General features: G+C 36.9%; 1 protein-coding gene across 1 annotated transcript; it reads right to left on the bottom strand.

The window, feature by feature from the left end:
• Nucleotides 1-1,466: 1,466 nt before the first annotated feature.
• Tpi (triose phosphate isomerase) lies at nt 1,467-21,597 on the bottom strand. Its single transcript, XM_089242805.1, has 8 exons — nt 21,462-21,597; nt 18,956-19,080; nt 17,234-17,357; nt 17,035-17,119; nt 14,973-15,105; nt 8,736-8,821; nt 3,066-3,153; nt 1,467-1,765 (listed from the first exon to the last, which is right to left on the bottom strand). Exons 2-8 carry the CDS (start codon nt 19,065-19,067, stop codon nt 1,647-1,649), a joined length of 747 nt encoding a protein of 248 aa, XP_089098931.1. The 5' UTR covers nt 19,068-19,080; nt 21,462-21,597; the 3' UTR covers nt 1,467-1,646.
• Between the last annotated feature and the right edge of the window lie 584 nt (nt 21,598-22,181).

Below are 22,181 nucleotides of genomic sequence, written 5' to 3'. Positions count from 1 at the left end.
TGAATTTTAGCGTTGTCAATTCAAATTGCGAGTGAAGTATGAATATTCGTGTCATTGTAGGTCTGCTTCTCTCGGTGGCGAAACTATTTAACGAAGAGATCGGCTAGCATTCGCTGCTATAAGGCTTTTTTAAAGAGGCTTCTCATTTTTCCAAGTGCTTCCTGCTCTCTTGTCAGAAGCACCTACCTGATCTTTGAATACACGCATCACTGATAGCCATCTTATGTCTAGCCGATACCGCAAATCCAAGTTTAGTCACCACTTAAGATTTCAACTGGAACTTTTACAGCATACCATGCTGATCAAGCCTTGCGTTTATTTTCCCTTCAATCAAAATTTGAAGTATAACACTTCTTGAACTAATCTTCAATAAGCTGTCTGTAGAGAGAGAGAGAGAGAGACACACACACAGGAATATTTACACAAATAAAACAAGATATACGGAAGACTGGATGTTGTGAAGATATTTATTATTTCAGATGTTTATTTTTTAAGGAAGGAAAAAACTCATCTCTGCCTCTACCGGGAGTCGAACCCGGGTCCCTCGATCGAGTCCCCATCGAGGGACCCGGGTTCGACTCCCGGTAGAGGCAGAGATGAGTTTTTTCCTTCCTTAAAAAATAAACATCTGAAATAATAAATATCTTCACAACATCCAGTCTTCCGTATATCTTGTATTAACAAGTGGAGAGCGACATTCATGTCATACACAAATAAAATTATACTTTCTTGTACAAGGGGCGATAAGCAGACCCTAGGAGGTATAGAGGCCATCTATACCTCCTATAAACAGCTATAACCTCCAGCAGCAAATTTGGGGAATGGGTGTTTATGAAAATTAGATTAGAATGGACAAATACTTTGTGTAGCTCACAAGTGAAAAACTGTATATCCACTTCTGCACGATCTTTTCTCACCAGTTTATTTACAGCTTCAGTTTCCTGTAATCATTAATGGCTGACCAGGTCAGAGATCTTATTTCAAGAAAATTTTCCGCATGATCCGAGGGTTAATTTCGTACACTAGCTGAAAAATGTTGCGCATTATAACGCTGAAAAGAATAAACTTTTACCGAGTTCAAAGTGTCAGTATTAAAAAACTCCAAGAGTGTTAAGATGTCAGCGACTGTCACTAGAGGACCTTTTTAAGAATATATTTCTCTGCCAGCAACACAATGGTTGTTAACCTGAACATTCCCAGACCAAGTGTTCTAAAATTATATGATGAAACTATGCAAAGTAATGCCAACACAATGAAAAGTTGCAGTTATAGCTTTAAATTTTCAATCTCAAACCAGCCAAAACCCAGTTACAGCCAAATTAAAAAGGGACGAAAATCTGGTTTGCTATATCCAGAGGTTTGTTATAGAATGGGTTCGACTGAAGTTCTTTCAAAATGCTGAGGTAAGACAAGGTCATTAAATAAAAAGAGAAAAAACCTACCACAAATGATAAATACAGATGAAATTAACAGCTAACTCATTTAATAACATTCAGTCAAATTATGAAACACTGGTTTACATCCAATGGTATTTACAGGAAAGGAAGAATAGCAGCAACAACAGACTAGATACACATCACCAGAACCAAAGAACATCCTGAAACAAATAACTTTGAACAGTTAACAGGCCTAAGCATAGTCTTCCTTCACTGTCGAGCATTGATTATTTGGACAAATTCTGGCTTTAATGAGGCACCACCAACCAAGAAACCATCAACATCAGGCTTCTTTGCCAGCTCCTTGCAATTTGATGCAGTAACCGACCCTAGGAAATGAGAGTAAAAAAAAATTAACCGAATACGAAACACTAAAACAAAATCTGTAACATCCTTTACTCAAACAGAGCATCCCCCCCCCCCACATATTTATAAGCATGATTCATACAACCCTCAAAAAACATTAAAATTAACAAAATTGAACACAATTAACAGAAACTGATATTATAGCATATGAAGGCAGTCATCTTAACAGCATTATGCCCCCTCAGGCAAAGTGATTGCTCACAGCCTACCTGGAAAATTCTGAAAAAATTCAAGAGCCCTCCGAGTCATGCCCATGCATTAAGAGATGCCACAGTATAAAAGGCATTTTCTTTGCACAAAAATATCTAAAAATATTTTTAATATTTGATTGTTGACATTGATTGGGTAGCATGTGCATAATCGCTCATTAAATCAAGTATTAACTAGGATTTCTGCCTACTTGCACAGTGATACAATCTCAGAGACATTGCTATTACAACAATGTGTACTGACAGTCTGTCCTGTTCTCAAAGTTATCAAAAAGATTCTGCGATTCCCACAAATTCTATCACGAAAGCCCAGAACTCTGCTGCCAGACTTATCCTATTGTCAAGATCCCTTCCAGCCCAGCTTTCCTTTATGCTATCAGAGTAGGTAACCTTTATGGCTGTAGTTTGTAATCTACAAAAATGCATTACAACAGACCAAATTGGTTTAGTGGAGCAGGTGAGAAAATGGGTTTCTTGCTCGCAACAGCATTATCACATCTCTCACAAGAGAACACTCAGAGCTGCAATGCTATCAGAACAGTGAATCTCCCTTGCACATGCAGGTTACACTGTTCTACACAAAAATTTGACAATCCCCCTCCCCAATCCATTTGCCAATTTTAATTTTACTAAGGAATTTCCCAAATAAGCATCAATCAATATTGGGACTCCCAAGATCAAAAACAAAAACGTAGAAGGATGGGGGAAGCATAAGAAGAAAGCCAGGCACATGAACTTTGGTTAGTGAAAACACCAAGAGAAAACTTAGTAACTTTATTCTGCCAACAAACATGTTTTCCATTTCTATCATCATGTCTTCAACTACGCAAGTAGCTTTATATACTATATATATCCAAGATTATTTATTATTATTATTTACCAGCAGATTTGGCATATAACAAATTTAATCCGAGTTTTCGGTACACACGTACATCGAATTAATACAAAAATCACCTGCCATTAACTTAACAAAAGCTAGCAATATAAAATAAGATTAAAATACGGAAAACTGACAAAATACCCCAAAACTTGGTGAAACACATGGATTACTTACCACCATAAATTATCCTAGTGCTTGCAGCAACATCGGCTGACACATTCTTTGACAACCACTGGCGAAGCTGATCATGAACTTCTTGTGCCTGCCCAGAAAACAATATGCGTCAATATAAATGAAACATAAGAATTTTTTTTAATGCCGTGTTGTATAGAAAATTCTGCTAATTAGCATTATTTTAAATGAACGAGAAGTACTTTTGTGCAACAAGAGGAACCCAAAGAACCAAATACAGTCAATCTCGCTTATAACATTCCCACTTAGTAAGACTTATTTTCGTGTGGTACCAACTCTCTAATTCTCATTAAGATTTCTCACTTGAAGCATTTTTGCTGCTTATGTTTTTCATGACGGTTTTTTTAAAAATGCTATACGTGGGATCCATTGTAAACCCAGGTTACCATCGCATATACAAATTTAAAGCTCTCGCTGGAGCTTCTAAACATATCCATACACCCAAATTAGGACTAGTCTGGCCGATCTAAACATTAAGGGATTAATGGTAATAATTACTAGGATTGAATGACTGCCCCCTAACTGCTAACATTGAAGGGGTGCTGGTAGAAACTTCACAATTATATCAACCTTTCAGTCTAGCAAAATGTCTAGCAGAATGACTATCAAATCAACAGTGTGGCATTTTTTAACAATTCCACAGATGGGACAAAGCTATGGTGAAAAGATTGAGCATATTCTACTTGACATCCAAGCACTTTCATAAACACACACACAGGACACTAGACTGACTACATGCTACATACCACCCCGCCAGGGCCGTCTTAAGAGCATCATGGGCCCCGGGCCAAATGATTCTTCTGAGCTCCAACCATGCAAATTTTCAAAAATCTCAACCAGATCCCCTTTTTGTGAGGTCCCCGGGTGGGCCCATGCCTTACTACACCCCACCTGACAGATCTTAAAATGTGTGCATGCACTAAATTATTGTGGCCATCCCAGATATCATGGTGGGGAGAGTTATGACATCAGAGAAGCTGGATATTTTTAACTAGCAAAAATTTTTTTTGCTTATTAATTAAAATTATAAATTATTTTTGGCTAGCAAAAATATCAGGAAACCAGATTGAAAGGCTTAAAATATCATATGAGATAAAGTGACAAATGTGAAGTATTCAATAACAAAAAAACACTTTTAGACTGTGTCTAGACAGGTGGTTCTCCTGTTTGAAACACATAAAACTAAAAAATTTTCAGCAGGTATCAAGATGTTAATTTTAGTCTATGATGTTACAATTCAGTAATAATGTGGATAACATTAGTCTCAATTGTCACGCTTCATGTTTTTTCAGGAGGTGGTTAAAACTCAGACGTGCTTATAAGGGGCCGTTCAAGTATTACGTAATCATCGATGGGTGGGGGGTTCCAATTTGCTGACTTTTGATGACAAAGGGGAGGGGGGGGGGTTGGATAATGCTTACGTCATCAACCGCCCTTTATGAAAGTATGAGTTAGGATTCAGAGGGGAAGAGCTGATGACGAAATTTTGCTGACAGGGGGGGGGGGGTCAAAAATGGCTAAAAATTTGCTTACATAATACTTGAACAGCCCCAAAGGAGACATTCGAGAACAATTGGCTAAAGATTTGGAAAAGGTTTAGCAGAATCAAAAAGGGTCATTTCAACACAATGTGTATATTTACAGATCAAATTGTTACAAAATGCATTTCCTTCATCCCGATATTTTACAAATATCGAGCGAAAATCCACCTTTCATATATGCAAAAAAAAAACCCTCCCCAAAAGATCTAGATATTTTTCTGTCCCCTAAGAAACATTAAGAAATGTTTACAATACATTAGTTGAAATGAACACACACACACACATTTGTATTAAAGGTCTAATCTTTTTAATGCAGGGAGTTTCTTTAAGCAGAGATTCAATAGCACGTTCCAAAAAATATCTTGATAATAAAATTGGAAAACATTAATAGAGCCAAGATTTCTAAGGATAGGATGAATAGTGATTTGGCCAAATAGCTGAATACTTGGTCAAATACCAATTTCCTTAAAATTCAAGATTATAAATAAAATTGGCATTTTCAATTGAAAATAAAATTATTGGTAATTTCAAATGACTAATAATAAAAATTTTAAAATCAAATTTATTATTTAAATATTAAAAAATAAAGATTTTATTGCCACGATACTGATAATCAAATTTAACGATAATATATTGTATCTTAATACTACAGTGATACTTTGGCTAATGAAGATGATTTGTTTTAGAATCACGTTTGTTAGCTGAAACAAGATTTCCCCATAGATTTCTATGGAAAATAGTTCGATTTGTTCCAGCTTCTGTCCAAAATTTAAAGACAAGTTTTTAAAATACCAAAGAATGCAATAAAAAAAGACAACTGATTGAAGACTACAAACGAACAGCTTCGAAATTGGATAAATGTGAATCTACAGGATGCGAGATACAGAAAATCTTTATTTCTCATTATGTACACGACCAACACCAGCTTTAGTCTACCAAAGCTTGTGCTGACACAACCCAATTGAGTTCGTAGGTGCCCCCATCCATTTGTGATTTGGTCAGCTCATTTCTGTGTATGATACATGCAGATGTAAAAAGATAATCTTCTAGAGTGTCCAGACTATTCAGCTTGATGCTAAGAGTCTAGCACTAATATAAAGAATGCTATGAAAGCATAGAAAACGCATTGACGATAAGTACCCTATTTTGGCTGAATTTTTCATTTTATATGAAATCGTTCCAAAAGAATTTCAGAAAGAAATGTAGGCACATCTAAAAAAAAGATTACTAGGATAACACTAGTTAATTGGGCTCTAGTGACAGTAATTCTGACGATGATTGGTGCAAAAATTTGGCTCATGGCATGGCTATTTCATGCTGGTGCATGCATCCATATCAACGAAAAACGAAAATGTTAGTTAGCTGAATCAGTATTCATTAGCCGAAGCAGAAAAACCATGAAAAAATCTTTAGCCAAAAAATTTGTAAGCTGAAGCATCACTGCACTTACAAAATCAATTTTTCTTTTCAATACTTGTAAAATTGTAACATCTAATTATGAAAATATCAACAATTATTTACTCCCAAGCATTAATGCATCAAATACAAATATACAAATACGACGCCACAACAGGCAAAATGCCCAACGAGGTGGCTGAGAAAAAGATGCCCATAAAAATATACGCCTTATTTTTCCACTTTAGATGTTCTTTGCACCTTTCAGGTTGTCTCCCCTTTAGTAACTCTGGTCTATATTCATTCTTCAGTTAGTGAACTTGTAATTCATACTCGCCTCCACATTATTGCAGCAGGATTCTGTTTTCGTGTTTTACTTATCGTAGAAATTCTCCCTAACATAATACCTCTTGAACAGAAAGGGATAGGTATACACCCCACACGATAAAATATAAACAGTAAATTTTTAACGGTAACATTTTAAAATCAATTTTATAAATAAATTAATTAAATTAATTAAATTTAAAACAGAACTAATTTTAAAAAATTAATTTAAAATTTTAAAGTCATGCTTAGATTTACACAGCATAGTTGCCAACTTTGGAGAATGAGAATTGGGAGGTTTTCACGTGGATTCAAATTCCGTACAAAAACAAATGTGAAGAGGGATTTTCCACTGGTAAAAGGGAAATTTTACGGATATTTTCCCATTGCAAAAACCGTGACGCCATCATCAATCATGGCCAACTAATTTTTTCTCTAAATGTAGGGATTTTTTTTTTAAATCACGGGCAAAATTCAGGAGATAAGAATTTTTTTTGGAGTCCAGGAGGTAGCTGCCAATACTCCCAGATTTCTACTCTATGACAGATATTTGGCTGAACCAAATATTTGGCAAAAGGGCTAAATACCAAATAAGTCAAATATTCTTCTCATCTCTACTCATTTCTCACAGTGGTGCTCTGAAGGTGTTAGTGAAGTATCTTGAGATTGGACACGGGGGCAGCTAGAGCTTATCTGCCACCCCTAATAGCAACTCGAGCGGGAGGCTGACAGAGCTTCAGTGGAGGGGAGCTGAAGATAAACCAATTTTTTTTTTTCAAAAGAAATTTGCGCATCATTGTTTACCGTGCAAAATATGTGTACCATACGTCCTGCTTTTAACGCAGAGTTTCCTGTTTTGTTTCTTTTTGTGTGAGTTCCAGAATTATTTTACGTCTCTTAATAATGCCAGATAACTTAATCCTTGAAACAGCACTTATTTTTGTAAGCCATCACCACTTTTCCTATAGCAATTTCATAAGCAAAATATCCTTGTTATATGTATAACGAGGATATTTTGCTTACGAATTTTTTTCAAAAAGGTGTTTCTGGTACTCCAGGGACCGAACAAGTGAGAAGCCGAATTTTTCCTTCACTTTCATTTGACTATTGTGCAACAAATTCTAGGTGAGGGCGTACCCCCCATCCTAGAGTAGGGCCCTAGGCTCTCTTTCTCTCTGGGATCTTTTATGCCCCCTCAGTCAAACTGCACATGGGCCCTTCTATAGTTAATTTATAGCATGGAAAAACCAAAATAATATGAGAATTGTCCCGGGCCCTTTGGGAACCATGGGTGAGGGAACCAAAATGCACACTTGCCTCTTGTGATAGAGTACAGGGGCCGCACTTGGACCCACCACAGCTGCACTGGGTGCCACTCAAGAGGGGTGCTAAATCCAAGGGGAATGGGTAAGTCATCCAAGTCTTGTCGTATAGCCCAATGGGCCAGGATAAGATCTATTAATCGGACGCCGAGTAAACAATCCTGTTCAAGATGTTTCCTTTAAAAATTAAATGTTCCTGTATCAGTGGTGAAAAATGATTGCATGTAGAACTGTGCCATACATAGTCATCATTGTATCTCCTCTCCGAGCTAAATCCGAGGGAAATGGGCAAAAAATACTTTTGTTAGGAATTGTTTGGATATATTGTGAGGGAGGGGCATGGCCACAATGGTAGGAATGACAGGGTTGCAGCTTGGGCTCGGGAATAAATCCTTATACAATTTTCCTTTTTTTCCACTCTAAATTAACTGTAGAAGGGGCTCCATGGGAAATCTGGCTTGGGTTTCCCGAAAGATTCTAGCATTAGGGCCCTGATGCAGAATATAGGGCTATGGGTAAGGGAAATAGGCAGGAGGCCCAAAAAATAAATCCTGCATGGGTACAGATTTTGTCTCGAGCCACCCTGATAGCTAACATTCTAGTTTCCGGTATTACGTTCAAAGGCTCCGACTATTTTCTCAGCGTTTTGTTGTCAAGGTGTGACTCAAATGTTATGTCATGTGAATATTTACTGTGTTAAATTTTGGGGTTTTAACTAAAGTCTATGCTGCTACCTGAGTGCGTCGCACCCCTTGCACCCTCGCTTCAGCTGCCCCTGATTGGATCCCTAAGATTTCAAAAGCATCTACTTTTATGCTTTCAACATTCTTGAAGAAATTTGTCACAAACAATAGCCCATATCAATTAACATCCACTGTATATTTACTTTTTTCACAAAATCATTACACTACAAAAAATTGCAACAAATAAAAAAGGTTTTTTAAAACTATTCTGGCATTATTTGTGTATGTCGAGAAAGTGAAAATATCTATAAAGAATATTTAAAATTGAAATCAAACTAAATAGAAATCGTTTGATCTGACGCTGAACTATTGGGGATGTGTACAAACCTGCTCAGGACTAGCAGTTTTGCCTGTTCCGATTGCCCACACTGGTTCATATGCAATGACAACTTTGCTCCAGTCAGAAACCTTATCTATTATACAAAAAAAAAAAATTTCATTGCAATTTACCATCAAGACTTCTAATTATCATCAAAATGAAAGTTTCAACCATTGCAACAGACTACCAAATCAATTTCAATGCTAGATTTTATAACAGATTTAAACGAATGATTGTTATCAGATCACTTGAAAACAATCTCACAAACATGTGGAGTTAAATTTCCAATAACTTAGCAACTGATAAGGCTTAACAACTCATAATATTAAACTTATGAAAAGTCTCATTTGTATAATGCTTCTTAACCTTAAAAAGAGATGTATGCCATTTTATGTACTTTACTTTAATAGAACATTTTTTTTTTCTATTTTCCTGACATTTGTGTGCATTTGACATTAGTGTTAGGCCCTCCTCACACGGGGAAACTATAGTTTGTTTCAGGTTAACTTTGCAGTGGAGAGAAAGGTAGAGAGTGTATTCCTTCGCCGCAAAATATAGTTCCCATACATCGGAGGTTTATGATGATCATTTATATAGAATTTTTTCAAATTTTTTTATGATTTTGAAAAAATACCGTTTTGAACCAATGTATATTCGTTTAAAATTTTTAAATTAGAAAAATATTGGTTACCATTATCAAAAATCCATGGCGAGCTCAAGAACATTTTGGCGCGATTTCCAAGAAATTTTCCCCGCCAATATTACTATCGTGCTTTTTTTCTTTGATTGCACAGTTATATATATATATATTATATCGTCAGTTTGTTGAATTTTTTCCGATATAATTTTTCATTCAGTTTTGCATGTAGTTATAGGCCTACACACCCAGACGAATATTCAATCAGGTTTTTTTTCCTCCCGAAAATAACCTCCAACGAATTCAGATATTCACTCATAGATTACAGGAAGTGTCCCTCTTTCACGACAGCGCCGATACCGTTGCGAGAGGCTCTCTTTATGGGGGTAGGTTACGGTTCCGGACCCCCCCCTTTTTTTTATATCTATTTCTTGCCGTGTTCGTAGGATAGGGGTGGTTTCTGAATTCCAATAGCCGATAGCGGAGGGTGTTGACATAAGTAATGTCTCTTTTGCACCCACACCAACTTCCTCCCCCACAGCAGAGGCTGTTCCTCCAGATGCCCCTTCAGTGTCTCTCCAGATAAATATAAATAAGCAAGAGAGAGAGACCCACAATGGTTTAGGCTTGCAGTGTATTTTTTTCTTCTGTGACAGTTGTATCTTGCTTTTCACCAGAGATAGACACGCTAAAACGTTCTAACGTTCTCCGTTCTTTTTGGCAATAATGCATAAAGCACGTTATTGAAAAAGAAGAGGAATTTTGGATTGCAGATGGAACACATGTTGGAGCAACAGCAATTAATAAGTAATAGAGAATCAGATAGATCTACAACGTCAAGTGAGGATTCCATAGAATGGGAATCCGTGAAAAATGACTAAAACTGTAGTGATAATAAGTGGAATCGACGTATACCGTACGTTTGGGTGGGTGAGCGACGGAAATTTTGGCAAGAAAAGTGAGTAAAAGAATTCTAAATTTTTCCGTATCATTTTTATTATTATTTGGGGCTATTCCCGAATTCAAACGTGAAAACCGGGTTAATAGGAGTTACTAAGATACTTTTCAATAAAAAAAAAATTATTTCAAAAACCGCCCTTTAATTTCTGAAAGTATCGACAATGATTTTTTTGTTTCATTAGCTAATTTTTTGTTACTAACTGATTGCAATTTTTTCTACAAGCATTACGTTACACGTAAAAAATATTTTTTTCTGCGCGATTGGCGAGAATCAGCCATACCTTACCGAGGCCGCACATCGATACATAGGTTAAGAGGCTTTCGTTGTCATAGCAACGAGTGATGCGGTTCCCTCGTAGCTTCCTCTTCACTGCAAAGTTAACCTGAAACGGACTATAAAGTTCGGCAACTGATAAGGGAAACTGTCTCCCGGAGACCAGTACGTATATCGCTCTAGACGCCCTCACACGAGGAAATTAGCGTCTTGGCGACGAAATATCGAACGCGACTCGGTCACTTGGCGACTGACATGCTAGTCGCCGCCAACTTTTGTTGAAGAAACTAGAGAAACTGCCTTTGGCATTCCTTCATATTTTCGTCATGCGAGTTTGAACTCGTATTGAAAAACAATCCAGAGTATATATATAATAAATTATCAGTTGAAAGGATATAATGAAATTTCTTCAGAATTTCAGTTCACAGGTAAATACACGATTTCTTTATTTAAACTGATATTATTTTGAAATTATAATGAAATCAGGGGCGTCGGAATTGTTTCGAAACTGTGGGTGCTCGTCTTTAGTTTTATATCGGAAAGTTTAATTTCTTAATCAATTCTGGGGTGCTCACACCATGCCACAAACTACCGTGGGTGCTTGAGTTTGCACCCCTGGCTCTGACGCCACTGAATGAAATGGTAAACCAGGACTGTCATTTCAACTTTTTTTGGGGGGGGGGGGGGCAAAGAACATATACTCACTGTATGTTCGTATATATACTATTTATAGTGTATTTTTGAAAGCCGGGGGGCAATAGCCACCTGATCCCCTAGATGACGGGTCCGTGGTAAACACATGGGCCCACCCGGGCACTCCCCCGCGGGTTCGATTTCAAAAGAAGATGGAGCATCACAAAAATTATATCTGGTAAAAAATTTCAGGAATAACCAAATGAATTTGCCAAGTAGGATCTCAGAAAAAAAAAATACATTGCTGGGAGCCCCCATGTTGCTCTTAAGACGGCCCTGGATAAGAACCTGCAGAAAATACTGTCTACTTTTACATGGAGCTAAACAAGCACGTGTTCCATAGGGATGGTCCCTGATTTTCCCCCCTTGCTTGGAATGTCTGTAATCTAGGTCACGTACACGCACATCTGTGTGTGGGAGTATTCGGGGAAAATCATTCCCCGAAACATAAACAACAATTCATGTGTTGTTTGTCTCTAGTTTTGCCTATAGTTTATTTTTTGCCTCTGGGAACCAGCTTTCGTTGTTTCATCTCATGAAACTACTTAAAATTCTGCGTGACAATATTTTAACTAATAAACAATAAAAATATATTAAATCCAACTAATAGGTACTCAAAGGCACATTTATAGAGGAAAAACAGACATTTTATTGCGAAATTTTTTTTTCCGAATGAAACATGAAATTATACTAAAAAATTATCTAATTTTTACCATTTTATTGTCATTTCAAAATGATATCAATTTAAATAATGAAATTTTGTATTTACCTGCGAGCTGAAATTCTGTAGCAATTTCACATATAATAATTATTTTTCTTATTTATTTGTTTCGATTTTTCCTAACCCGGTTAATAAGATAGTACCAGAAGATAAGAAGGAGAACTAATAGACTGTGCTGTTTTTACTCAGTTTCCCGGGCTTTGAATATTTTTTTAGTAGCGCCGTGTGAGGGAGAACGGGCAACTCGACTCGTTCTAGTCAACTCAACTCTCAAGTTGAAGCAACTCGAGCTCGATTTTAGTTTCCCCGTGTGAGGAGGGCCTTAGTCTTCCTGGCAGCAACATATGTAAGAAGTTGAAAAAAAATTTAGAGTGCAAATCTTAAATATGAAACATAAAAAATTAAAGTGCTCCAATGTCTTGCTCCAATTCAAAATGAAATAACTGGCATTCACAAATAATTTGTAACAAAAACATCACACCAGTGCTTTTTTTATTTAAAACAAGTTCATGTTTATATTCAGTGGCGAGATTCAAATTATTTAATTGGCCCACTGGCTAAATGACAATTACAGTCAAACTCGGTTGTAACGACACTTCGGCTACAACATTCGAACTGAATCCCACAGAGAATAATGTTAATGAACTTTATTTATAACATCAACAAAAAGCAACCACCCCAGATAAAAAATTTTCTGTCACTCTTGTTTCTCTTTCAATGACATTTTTCTAAGATATTCCAAAGGTTAAGGCTTGTCACATCCAGGAACTGTTCATCTGTTGTTGTGCATACACTTAACATTGAAAGATATATATGCGCGCGCCACACGCATACACCGCTGCTATACAAAACATTTCTGTGTTTGTGTGTGCGCGCGTGTATCTATGTGTGTGTGTATATATATATTTCACCCTTCCTATATAACTTTTTTTTCCCCCAATACCAACCTTTTTTTTCAATGAAGCTTGCTTTAATTTATCTTCACTTACATGAATCAGGAATGAAGGTAGTTTGCAAAATTTATATAAGTTTTATTATAATGAATATGACTACAAATATTCATCTCCATGTTTGCTCGAAGTTTTATCCCCCCCCCCCCCCCCATGAAATACATTCTAGCAGACTTGCTATAGCACCATTTTAAATCACAAAGGGTAATATTTAACATTTTTGCAGACATATGGCAGCATGTTTGGTGAGAATGGTGATGTCCTGTATTAATTAATCAAATTTCCTGTGTTTTTCCTGATCAAATACGGTCACCTGATCATAAAGAAATAAAAACTTTATGCACAGTACTTGATTGCCTCTGATTCCAAAAGAACAAAAAGGATGTCAACATCAGATTTAATGACACTTTTGTTATAAGGGCAAAATTTTGTGGAATCATAGCTGTCGTTATATAACAGAGTTTAACTGTATTTAACAACCAGTTCACTTGACATAACAAGTTAAAATTTCTAAAAGTAGTAAATGGCCTGCACATAAAATAATGTGTACTGCCAACCTTATCTCTTCCTTATATATATATATATATATATATAAAAAACCATCTGCCTAGCTTTCCATTTTATCGATTATGGAAACAGCAATACTCGTATGAAAAAGCTGAAACAAATGACAGCTGGTCATGCCTTGGTAGTTTGGAGAAAACTTTTTCCCCCATTTACGCTAAGTAACAAACATGAGGTTATAAAAGAACACCATTTCAAATGCGTAATATAAGTTTTATGAAATTATAGAGTTATACAAATACAACGCCACAACAGGCAAATTGCCCAACGAGGTGGCTGACTTAAGAACATCATGGATCCCCGAGCCATTTTTTGGAGGCCCTACCTACTACTGCTACACCACACATGCACCCCCCCCCCCGCGAAACCCCCCAACGAACCCCCAACGAATCAGTACATGCGGGAATGTGCGTGTACGTGTAGTGCAACCTGGCGTAAAGTTTGTTTCTGTGTAATGCTTGTTATGTGTAGTGCTGTCATCTGCCCCCAGTTTTTCTAACTATGAGTGAAGTGTTATGATTGAATGATTTATCGTTGTAGGACTGTTGCTCTCTGTGGCGAGACTTTTTAACGGGGAGATCGGCTCGCATTTGCGCCTTGAAGTTGGGAACCACAGAAAACCAACTTCAGCCGACCACCACTGTGGGGTTCGAACCCGGATCCTCGCATCACGAGTCCGGCACTGTAACCACTCGACCACCACAGCGGCAATACAAAGGCCACAACGGGTAAATTGTCCAATCTATTTATTCAGTCTTCTTTCCCCGTCTAATCAATGACAGAAATAAACGTTACTACGTAGTGCTTACGAAGTGACACCCGACATCGCCCAGCCCCCCCCCCCCATCTGGGGAAATGGCTAAAATTGACAATGGTCGATAGAGCCTGGATGGTGCACGGAATGAAATGAAACGCTTACGAAATGTTCTATGCAGAATAAAACTACTGGCAGAGAGCTCTGCCTTGCTACCAGCAAGTCAGAGTGCTTCAGAGTACCACCTCTATAAAGTGCTCCAGCTTTCAAATGCTAATTTACAACGTTTCAAACTTGTTAACATTTTGCAATGATCTGAGCATTTTTAAATCAATATCTTTACTAGAGGTATGGATCAATGCTAGGTCGAGGTACAACACAAAACTCTCTAATTTGGTGATCATTTTTTATTTCAACTGAGAACTGAACAGCATCAAAATTCTCCCAATTTTCCACACAATATTGATTCTCAATATATGCTTTTCAGTTAGAAATACCTTCATGGAGGCAGGGATTTTTTCATCTCTGATGCAATAAATTTAAACCTTCCCCCCACCCCCATCATACGAGTCTTTGAAAAAAAAAAGATGAAAATTCTATATTTGTGAATGTTTGACAAAATACTTTTAATTCTCAATTTAAAAAAATCTAGAATGAAGTGAAGCCGGAAAAAAAAAGTAAAGTTTGTTTACCAGCAATATGCTTTGTCTGACGGAAAACAACTTCTTGAGTCTTTCCTGCTTCTCGTTCTTCAAGAAGTTCACCAACACAGGCAATCACATTCACTCCTTCAGCCAATGCGTGGGCAACTTTCTCAGCAATGAGCTTCAAGGGAAAATAAATTAAAATTCAGAATTTTTACTTTTATTGGATTTCCCATCTTATTTTTCCCTTATTTAAAAAGCATAAGATTGAAAAAATATGAAAAATTATATATTTTTGACATGGGGGAGGGAAAAACAATGTCAAGTAGAGGTGTTGCAAGGAGTTTTTCCTCTGGTTGTGAATAAATGTAATAGCTCATGAATTCTAACTCAATTGACATGTTTAAAAAAGAACATATATTCTCGAAAGAAGTTTCGAGAATACATGTATTCAGTGTATCCACACTTAGATAAGGCAAACCATAAATTGTTTCAAGTATTATATATTATCATAATTATTGGTTTTTTATTGCTCTTATTGGATTGATGTATTTTTGATATAGTTTGTAGCTTTATATTTGAAAACTATTTTTTGTGAGCATTTTTTTTCTTCAGCCACTTTGCTGGGCATTTCTATTAGTATTATTTTCTGCTCAGTTCATCAATATAGCTTTGCAAACACTACAGAACATCAACATGGGTCATATTGCCACATAGGGATTTCCCACCAATGAAGTTGGATTGGAAATGAAGGTTCAATTTATCGGTGATCACCGCAGGCTGGATAGGTAAAGAACTTGTTTTTGATGTTCTCTCTGTGGATTCGGACCCATGGACCTCGACAGTGATCATCACGGTGAAAGACGAGCATCTTACCATTCCATTCGGTCACATATCCAAACACTGAAATTAATTCGAAAATGTTGTACCCCAAAGAATATACCCAAATTCATGACGTACAGAACAATTAATGCTACTGCGGAACAATCTAGAAGAATTTTGAGAAAAGTGTAGAGAAAACTATAGGAATTTATCACAGAACATTTCCAATCAGCAGAGGGCTCATTGCAGAACAATGCAAAGCATTCCGCTTTGGGGATGTTGTAATGGATAGGTTGCCATACCTGCTTCCAGATAGCAATACTTTAATCATTTGAAGGGCAGACATTTTTCAAAACTCATACAAAACAATGCAAACAGGCGATTCTATTATGGGGACATTATGCCAAATACAGTGAATCATTATTGCATTACTAAGTATTATTGATTACTCGTTGTATAATTTCAATTTTTACATTTGTGTTTTACTTGGTTAGATGTTAAGTTTTTTATTGCTTCTCACAAGCCCAGATGCAAGTAAGCCCGCAGGTACTATTTTATACTAAACTAGGAGTTTTAAATTTCGAGATGACAGTCTATGGCACAACTTTCATAGTCTTACCAAGTACAGATGGCTGCATATAATACAAAGATGAAGTAGCATATAATGGGGAATGACATCTCTCTGTACGTAGCTATCTGGGGCTATTGTAACACGAACTTTTAGCAGACTAGGAGGCTGTCCATTCAACAGTCCAGTTTAATGTACATATATGCTTTATGGAAAGAGATCTGTGCTTCTTCCTCCCCCCCCAATGGTCTGGCACACTCATCCGGAACATGAGGGGAATGACGGTTCGATTCCCTGCAGAGGCTTTTGAATTTTCTTTCAGAGAGTTCATCTCTGCATTGTATCTAATCATCTATACTTCTTTTATGTAACATTAGTTTACAATTTTAGTAAGTTATAAATGATTTAAAAAAAAAAAAAAAAAAAAAATCACTTTTCTCTAAGGCCAAATACATGGGTCTCTCGCAGGGCCGCAGAGTGCCTTCTCTGGGCAGTGCCCCAGCCTAGATGCAACCCTGGTCTCTCGGCCAGAGCACTTTTGGAGACCATGGAAAAAAATAAATGAGTAAAAATAAGAAGAGATATGTTTTGTTCAATATATTACACAATGTAATATGAACATTAAAGAAAATGTGAATTTGTGTGCAAATTCAAGAATGTTTTAGTCTCCCTTCCTCTCTCTTCACATAATAGATTTATAATTATAGATTAAAACCTCACCTCATCACTTTCCTTGAATACATTTCGCCGCTCTGAATGACCAAGAATGACCCACTTGGAACCAATGTCTTTAATCATGGCTGGGCTAGATATAAATTGAACATAAAAATCCACATTTTTTTATAAGAGGAAATTCATTTTTCCATCAAGATATTGGTTGAATTCAATGTTACAAGACCAATAAATGAAAAAAACTTACCTTATCTCTCCCGTGAAAGCTCCACTAGTTACTTTGTAGCAATTTTGTGCTGCCACACAAATGTTGTTGGGTAATTTAGATATGGCATAGCCCATGAAAATCGCTGGACAACCAACAACAATTTCTGAAAATAAAAATATCAAGGCTGAATGAAAAAACAAACCGGTCTACACAATAAGTGTAACATAAGCAAAGGAGTATTCACATGTTATTGCATCAGTAATTACTGTAAATGTCTAACACACAAATCAATTTTCCACATCAACCAGAATTTCTTAGAAACCAAGCATGGTTTTTTTCAAAAATATACCCAACTGTTCTCCACTTTTTTTAACTAGAAACAAATCATGAAATATGAAAATTACGATGTTCAATTTAAAATCATATATGCTATATTTGTCACCAATACAGATTTTTTCTAGCCACCCAGCATGTTTCAGAAACACAGATAATATACACAGTAAATTCAAAAAGGTGGGCAAAAAATATGATTCAATCAAAACAGCAAAGATGCCAAAGTACACTTGCTTGCAAACCAAATGTTTTTCCATCACACATCGTCTCGGCTAAAACAAAGCAATGAAAAAACCAAAATATAGGAAACTACAGATATTAACATGAATAACTCGAAATGGAGCTCCTTGAAACCTCAGGCCAACTTATATGTCATCTTTGAGCAAAGTGTGACATATTATTGGCTCTAGCTAATCACTGCTCTATATCTTGCTTTTTAATATATGATTGCATAGATAAATTTATTTGCACAACAACATAACTCCAGAGATTAATACCCGACATTCATGTCATAAATACAATATCGACAAAATCATCAATTAATCAGGCAAAGACAAGAAAAATCAAATCCATGGAGGTGGGCGGGCTATTCAAATTATCAAAATTCACATTTAGATGTCTCATAGAACAAAAAACTGGTTTTGCCACTCCAAGATTGAGGACAAGTCCATTCGCCTCTCTGGGTGCTTCAGCTTCAAAGGGTGACATCTGAACCCTGATCATCCCGGGTCTGAATAAATACAATGTCTGGTGTTAGCCAAACACCGATACAGCAAACTTGACATCAGCAGAGTGAATTGTAGCCATGTTGGAAAATGTTGAGAGAGCACCCGTGTACCACATTTTCATTGTTTCAACACGCTTCACTTCTGAAATATAGATGCCAGAACTAAAAATTCTGATACTATACACACTCAGACTTAGGTACACACACTCAACTCTCACTTCCTGCACAACTCTCAGTAGAAAATAGCCCATGGCAATACACAAGAGTTATGCTTTGTTCAAAAGAAAGAATATATTCTTATTCTGCAAGATATTTTTGGTTGCCTACCTCCCAACTGAAGCTCCAATCATCGTTTTAGATGCACCCACATTTAAAACATAAACTCATTGTAACAAGCTTAACCCATTAACGACGACTTTGATTCTTTAAAAACAAAAAATAATGAGTGGAACCACTTCCACCATTTATTGTCAAAGAAAAAACTTAAAATGGCAAATTTTCTTATTAACCGGCATTAATGGGTTAACAGTAATCATTACTTACAAAACAAAAACATGATCATGTCCGTAAACATAAAACAAAAAATTTGTTTGCAGACCCTAATCATAATTACGCTCTACATAAAATTTATCACAATCATTGCCAAAAAAAAAAAAAACCCAAACTTTACTAGCGTAAAAATCATGATTTTTTGGCCTCACCAGTGTTAGGATCAAGTGGTCCAGCACTAAGGAATGATACAATGCCATCGATTCCAGCTTTGCTTCCATTCATCTTCCAGTTACCGCCGACGAAAAACTTGCGTTCCGGCATCTTTCTTGTTTAGCTGAAATAAATGGAAGCCAACTATTAAGAAGGAAAAAAAAGTACACATAATATATATAGCGCGCACACACACAGTGTTTTTACTGCGTGAAAAATTTATATTGAACAATAAATTCAGTTTACCCATTATTCTTAAAATAATTGTTGCAAGAATAGAAATTAAGGGGGAAAAAATCGTTGCCTTTCAGTCATTTGAAAAAAAAAATTGATCTCTTTGGTAGTTTTGCATAACATTCTAAAGGTGCTTCTAGCCAGGTGGGACCCCTTAAAAAAATCTTTGCTCTGGGGTCTATGACAATGTATGTTAAAACAGGCACGATGCCTATGTGATGTGGACGATATCATGATACACTGACAACTGTCTAAATGCACGTGACCACCTGTGTAAGTACAGGGAACCTCAAGTGCTTTCATGTGAACAAAAGTTGACACTTTTCAAGATTTTATATATACGCATGCACCTCATACACATTCTTCTGGGGAATTTACAACAAATCGGGTACATGCTTAGAGTATGAGTGGCTGCTAACATATTCATGTTGTCCGAATTGTGCTTGTTTCTTGCTCTTACTGGTGTTGCCATCTCCCTTCTATATTTTAAAGTAAAGATGGAAAAATGCAGACTTCTTAATGTATAAATCTACTGAAAAGTCAACAAAAAATTAAAAACCCTTCTGTGATTTGTTTCAAGTCCACTGATCCCTTCACAGATTAAGAGATCTGAGTGTACCAATCTATATTCAGTATGTAATAGCCTAATATAGGAACAATAAGTTCTTTGAACTCGTAGAACTTTCTGAAAACTGTCCTAAGACCCCTGGTTCAGAACCCACTGATATAGTCTACTTACTGACTTTGGTATAATTTTCCCCCGATTATAGGTGCTGGAATCTGGGGGGCTAAGGCGAGTCCCTCCAATTAATTTTATGGAGGTGGGGGAAAATGAGCCACCAATAACAAATGAATATACATTGCAACTCGCACTTCACCCTTCTTGTTCCTAAGTATGATCTTGATACCTGTATATATGAGACGACTGGTAACTTTTGCTTCCCCCCATCCCAATGGTTTATTTATGGAATTATTCCCCGGGCATATCAATGATTTCTTCCCTAGTACATTACTTTGCCCAAGCATTCTTGCCGTTGAGATGGCTCTGCATAAAAATTTCTCAAAGCTGTGCAGCTCTCTTCAAAAGGAAAGTGATTTTGCATCAGCCACTGCACTGGGCTCTAGCTCCTGGGACCCCACCCCCCCCCTACCCGAAATGATTTTACTCACAATTTTCTTTAGGCAATAGATTTATCTCAAAATCATTATTCCATTAGTAGTAAGGGTTTCGATTCTGCTAAAACAGTCCCCACAAAAATTATAGTCAGAAAAATATCACGGTCAAAACAAAAAAAAGGTTACGAAATAGTGCAATAGATGATTCACCAAGAAGTTATACTCACACCACAGAAGCTGGAACTTGGGTTGCGACAAACAAACCACAAGCAACAAAAACATTGATAGGGCATAATCAATCCATATAGGCACCGGAACTTGCTCCGATGGCTAAGGCTGTTATTAGGAATAGTAATTTTCCCCCATAAATTCCTTGGTGGGGGGGGGGGCGCATGGCTGGGATATTTTCACGGGCAATTCCAGTTAATTTATAGCGTGCCAAAGCAAAAAAAGAAAGAAAGAAATGTCCCTGGCCCCAGGGTTAAAGCAGGGCTGTCTCAAGAGTATCGTGGATCCCTGGGCTAAGTAATTTTTCTGAGACCACATGGGCAAATTTACATGCTTACTCTCCAATATTTCAACCAGATATTTTTGCAAGGCCCTGGGGTTGTGCCCATGCATTAAGACGACGCTGTGTTAGAGCCCTACTAACAACACCCTTGTGGAGGCCCTCCTGCATAAGGGCTGAACTCCTAGGTATACGGGACAACTGCTGACAACTTTTATGCTTCTCCCCCCCCCCCCCTCCGCTCAATGTTTTAATTTCAGCGGCTCTATCTCTGATAACAGAAAAAAACTTCATAAGCGGAAAGAAACTTAATGAGATCAATCTGACATTTCGGCTGGTAGGGACATTCAAAAATTATCATTACAGAAGAGTGACGATTTAAAGTGATTGACGTTATGCCAAGGTGTACCATTAACGCTAAAATACGTGAACAAATAAAGGAAAAAATTGAGTTAATAATATCGAAAACAGAATCCAGATAAGTAAAAACGAAACGGAAACATTACTCATACCAAAGAGAAACAATTACTTATAGAACTATTTTCCTATTAATATCGAATGAATTTGAAACATAATAATAAATTTCTCATCGAATAATTTGAGTAAAATTAATTATCATTAATAGATTAATTAGATGGAATTCTCACATTCTTCTAGCGCTATGAATCCTACAGGAACGGATTGAGCGGGTCACCTTTTAACTGTCTCAAGTTCTTGGCTCCGAGTGATCAACGTGATCAGATGCGGGAGAAACGTCAATTATAAAGGCGAAAAGGTCACTTCAATGACACCCATCGCAACCGGCAACTCTACCGACTTCCTTCGATTATGGCGATTGGTTGTCGTACAGGACCACGCCTACTTCACGAGATACAGAAAGTAACGGGAATTTCTTTTATTTCATTTGAATTCGTACATCGGAAAACTATTTTGATATCGAAATTTTTATTCGAAGAAATATATGACTTTATTTTCGTTAAAAGTTTCTCGTGTTTCGTCTCGTTTAAGCATGAAATTACTACCTATTTTGAGAAACAGGGTTAAATAAAATATGGGTGGCAGCGCTATACTGACTTTCTAAAAACTGGATATCTGGTAATCGACCATATTTTTTTAATACAAATTCGTCTGATGGTTTCTTTATGTAAATTAGTCCCATTAAGGCGACTTGATAAGGGCTATAAGTCCCATAACCTAACCCAACAAATCAGGAGCTGCCACGTCATTGTTATATCGACATGTCACTGTATAAAATCAACCGCATCGGTAATGAGCATGCTGATTGTTTATCATATTCGGCATGGGCGGAGATACGGGGGTTCGTGGGGGAGCATTGCCCCTCTTCCCAGTATCAAAGGTGAAGTCGA

The sequence above is a fragment of the Pholcus phalangioides genome, unplaced genomic scaffold (assembly GCF_987345545.1).
Source record: "Pholcus phalangioides strain wild (caught in Gottingen) unplaced genomic scaffold, Ppha-v1.0 ptg000015l_1, whole genome shotgun sequence".
Taxonomy (NCBI): Eukaryota; Metazoa; Arthropoda; class Arachnida; order Araneae; family Pholcidae; genus Pholcus; species Pholcus phalangioides.
Note: the sequence above shows the minus strand (reverse complement) of the source record. Positions and strands in the feature narration are given on the sequence as shown.